A 3,555-nucleotide genomic window follows, 5' to 3' on the forward strand; every position below is an offset into this window, starting at 1 on the left:
ACATTTTGGACTGGACCGCAAGGTTTTGATCTCGATGATTGAAGAATCCAAAACATGGATTTTCAACAAAACTTAAAGAGATATCATCTCTAGGAATCAGATTCCAAGATCTAAAACTTTCGTACTTTCTTAGACCACAAAATGCGATTGTGAATTCTTTAGCAAAAACTGTTTAAATTTTTCATAGGTATTTTCATGTAGGTCGTTTAATTTCGGTCTGGGTTATTAGATCACCCCTCATTTGAAAAGTAGAATAACCTTTGTCAAAAAAAGAAAACTTGATAAAGTTAGTGGAAACAAATGACTACAGAAAGTTGTGTACAAATATTTTGAATATCAACATATAGATATAGCTTGATCACATGCTATAAATATATCTAATCTACTCCATTCTATATAAATATATATCTTCATCAAATGATACATATTGATATTCATCTTTTCTTTTATGATTGATGAGTTATTACTACATCCTAAATTGGCATTCTTCTCTTTACATATTTAATAAGTTCCTGTAATCACACTTCCTCCCTCGAGGTGCTGTTGATTTCTTTGTTCAATTGTGACGGTGGAACATCTTTTATCATTAGGCTCTGCAAAAAACCGAACATCTGCACAAGCATAAACAGTTTGGTCCATCATAATTCGATGACAATAATATCCAAGTACCAGTCAAGGATGAAGTGGCCTTACCGACGACAAGGAAATGCATAAAAGGCTGAATCCAGGAAAATAGAAGGGTGCATTGTTCGAGAGGAACAACGCTATACAAATTAAACCAAATCTTATTAATAGTTTGAAGAAAAAACTGAGACTTAACAGTAACTAGCTAAGTAACTGTGTTCTTATGGCTTCACGAACCTGTCAATGGACTGAAAACAAATGGTGCCACGACTTTCCCAAAGGACTTCACTCCAGATATGCATCCTTGCACTTTCCCCTTCATCAGTTACTCAAACATTGAACTATTTCTTTCGAGGATGTTGATCCAACAAAACAAACTTTCAATCGTTACACAAGATATATACCTGTTCACCGGGTCCAACTTGTCTTGAGGCAATACCACACACCTGTAGCCAAGATTGTTCAATTTTATACTTATAAGTAGAAAATGCGCCATTGTTAAGGACAGATAAGCTATGTCTATAGCCTTACTGATGGCATCACAAGCATGGCTCCAGGTACAAACAAAGTGGTGAGATAAGGAACCTGCCACATCGAAACAAAAACAAAACACAAAAGCAGATCATGTTGATACTGAACATCGACTCAAGTCACTAGTTTCGACCGACTCACCCATGGTGCCCAAGAAATGCTGACAACGGCCATCTGCATCTCAAACACATGCAACCAAATTCATTATATGCCAAGATCTTATTTAGCGTTTCATTAGAAACAAATTAAGAACAAAAAAAGATATGCTTACGTTTGTAAATTCCATAAAAAGCCCTGCTGATAAAAGCTTACGTTCTCCAATGGTAGAAGCAAATCTTGGCAGTACAAACAGCTAATAAAAACATTTAACAACACATGACGTACAAAATTTATTCACATTAATGTTATTTACACATATTACTAGTAATGTAATTACTTGAGAGATAGACCCAACGATGGTAATCAATAGCATGAGATCAGCAAACTGGTTTTTGTCAAAGCCAAAACGCGCTTTCAGAAAATACTGCATAGTTAAAAGAAAAAAAAAATCATCTGTTTGTTCACTAATTTGATAAAATAAAAACTAAAAACGTAGAATAATATATGAGCTAAACCAAGAAAGCAGACTGCATTCCACTATCTGAGAAACTGCTGAAGAATGTAACAACCAATGCTTGAACGAAGATAGTACTGCATTACAAAATCCATATCCAAATCATTATATTTAAAATGATATATATATATATGTATGCATCTACATATGTTTAGTAATATAAACATACCTAGTTTTCATTAAGATCATCATATCTTTTAACGAAGATTGTTTCTTGTTTAAGACACTAGTTGTAATTGTTGTGTTGTTCAACAGCGGTTCTGCTAACATCGTAACATCATTACTATCACCGTCATCTTGTTGATGATAACCATTTTCATCATCGTTTAGCCTTTCCTTTAGGAAAATTCTCATGTACACCATGGCAACAAGAAACGATATAGCTGAAACCTAATTTATCGACACAAAAAGCATGTCTCTTATATTTTCAAAGTAACGATTCGGTTGACTAGATTTGACGCTAATGATTATAAGATACCTTAAAAATCAAAGCTACGGGTAGAAATCGAGCAACTAACGTTCCACAAAGAGAAGACATTGTTTTGACACCAGCTAAAATACTAAATGCTGATATTCTTGTTCTCCCCTGAATATTTTCTGCCTAAAAATGAAAAATGAAATGGATTAAACTGATAAAAATAGTAGTAGGCTACATTGTTATTGTAATAAGAAAATTATTACTACTTAAAATAAAAGTGTTACCACATAAGCAGAGGCAAGGCAGTCCACGGCGCCTTCGCATACCAAAGCGGTCAGAATCTTGATTATGTAAAACATGTAGAAGAAATGTGTATCCCTTCTGTACCCTAAAATGACTGCCAATAATATTTTCAGCCTTATAATTCCTGATTTGGTTTCTTCATATAAGAAAATATTTAGAGAAATAATAAATATGAAAAATCCTATGTAATACTTATACAACATTCTTTAGATTATTATAACTAAGTAGAGTCTCTTTTAAAATAGTTTGCATTGGAACATTGAATATCAAGATCAGGAAAAACAAGAGGTAGTGCTCCGGTCTTGGTTTTATTATTATTAAAGACATTGGCGATGGTCCAATTCTTTTTATCGTTCTTTTTAACTGAAGAAAATGTGATAGTCCAGGTGGAGTATGTTAATTGTTTTATTTTAGTCGACAAAAAAAAATTGTTTTATTTTATTTTGGAGTAAAAATAGATTTACTCAAAAATTAATTATTTCAATATTTTATTTTTGTTTACTAAAGTATAATTAATATTAAATTAATTATATTTGGGAATTATACTATTTGAAAAACTTAAAGGTATAAATTAAAAATATTTTTAGTCAATTTAGATGAAAACTGTAGAATATTTTTTTCTTTTTCTTTTTTATTTCTCTGTATTTGTGTTGCCGAATAATAAAATTACTAGACCCTGATCCGCGCGCCAGCGCGGTTATGAATTTTCAGTTTTTAATTATTTATTTTATTGAATGATGTATTTGTAATATTCGTTCATATTATATTTATTAAGTAAATATTTTTTTTGCATCTTAAACTATCTATTTTTTTACGAATGTGTGATATCATATAAAAAATATAAAAAAATGAGTATATAGAGTTAATTAGATAATTGTAAAAACAGAAAAAAAATTTCGTGTGCGATATCATATAAATAATGATCTGCCCAGTTAACAAAAATTTTTATGTGTAATTTTTTTTTATTTTGACCATTTCCTTAAAACTATATTAAATTTTAAATATTTTAATTAGAATATTTTTAATATCTTTACCTTTTTATTTGAAATGCAACTCAATATTTTTT

At 30.7% G+C, this 3,555-nt stretch overlaps 1 protein-coding gene across 3 annotated transcripts in view; it reads right to left on the reverse strand.

Moving 5' to 3' along the window:
• Window positions 1–266: 266 nt before the first annotated feature.
• Window positions 267–3,555, reverse strand: part of LOC106303816 (multidrug resistance protein 2-like) — a 5,305-nt gene continuing 2,016 nt past the window's right edge. For 2 of the 3 annotated variants that reach the window (XM_013740145.1, XM_013740142.1), the window contains exons 3-14: window positions 2,471–2,583; window positions 2,247–2,369; window positions 1,938–2,158; window positions 1,770–1,845; window positions 1,592–1,678; window positions 1,427–1,507; window positions 1,297–1,329; window positions 1,156–1,209; window positions 1,029–1,070; window positions 862–940; window positions 694–764; window positions 267–611 (exon numbers count right to left, since the gene is read on the reverse strand). In XM_013740145.1, the coding sequence (XP_013595599.1) occupies window positions 519–611; window positions 694–764; window positions 862–940; window positions 1,029–1,070; window positions 1,156–1,209; window positions 1,297–1,329; window positions 1,427–1,507; window positions 1,592–1,678; window positions 1,770–1,845; window positions 1,938–2,158; window positions 2,247–2,369; window positions 2,471–2,583 (1,073 nt within the window). In that variant the 3' untranslated portion in view covers window positions 267–518. The remainder of the gene's footprint in view (window positions 612–693; window positions 765–861; window positions 941–1,028; window positions 1,071–1,155; window positions 1,210–1,296; window positions 1,330–1,426; window positions 1,508–1,591; window positions 1,679–1,769; window positions 1,846–1,937; window positions 2,159–2,246; window positions 2,370–2,470; window positions 2,584–3,555) is intronic. The other variant, XM_013740144.1, reaches the window with a different exon arrangement.

The sequence above is a fragment of the Brassica oleracea genome, chromosome C7 (genome assembly GCF_000695525.1).
Source record: "Brassica oleracea var. oleracea cultivar TO1000 chromosome C7, BOL, whole genome shotgun sequence".
Classification (NCBI taxonomy): domain Eukaryota; kingdom Viridiplantae; phylum Streptophyta; class Magnoliopsida; order Brassicales; family Brassicaceae; genus Brassica; species Brassica oleracea.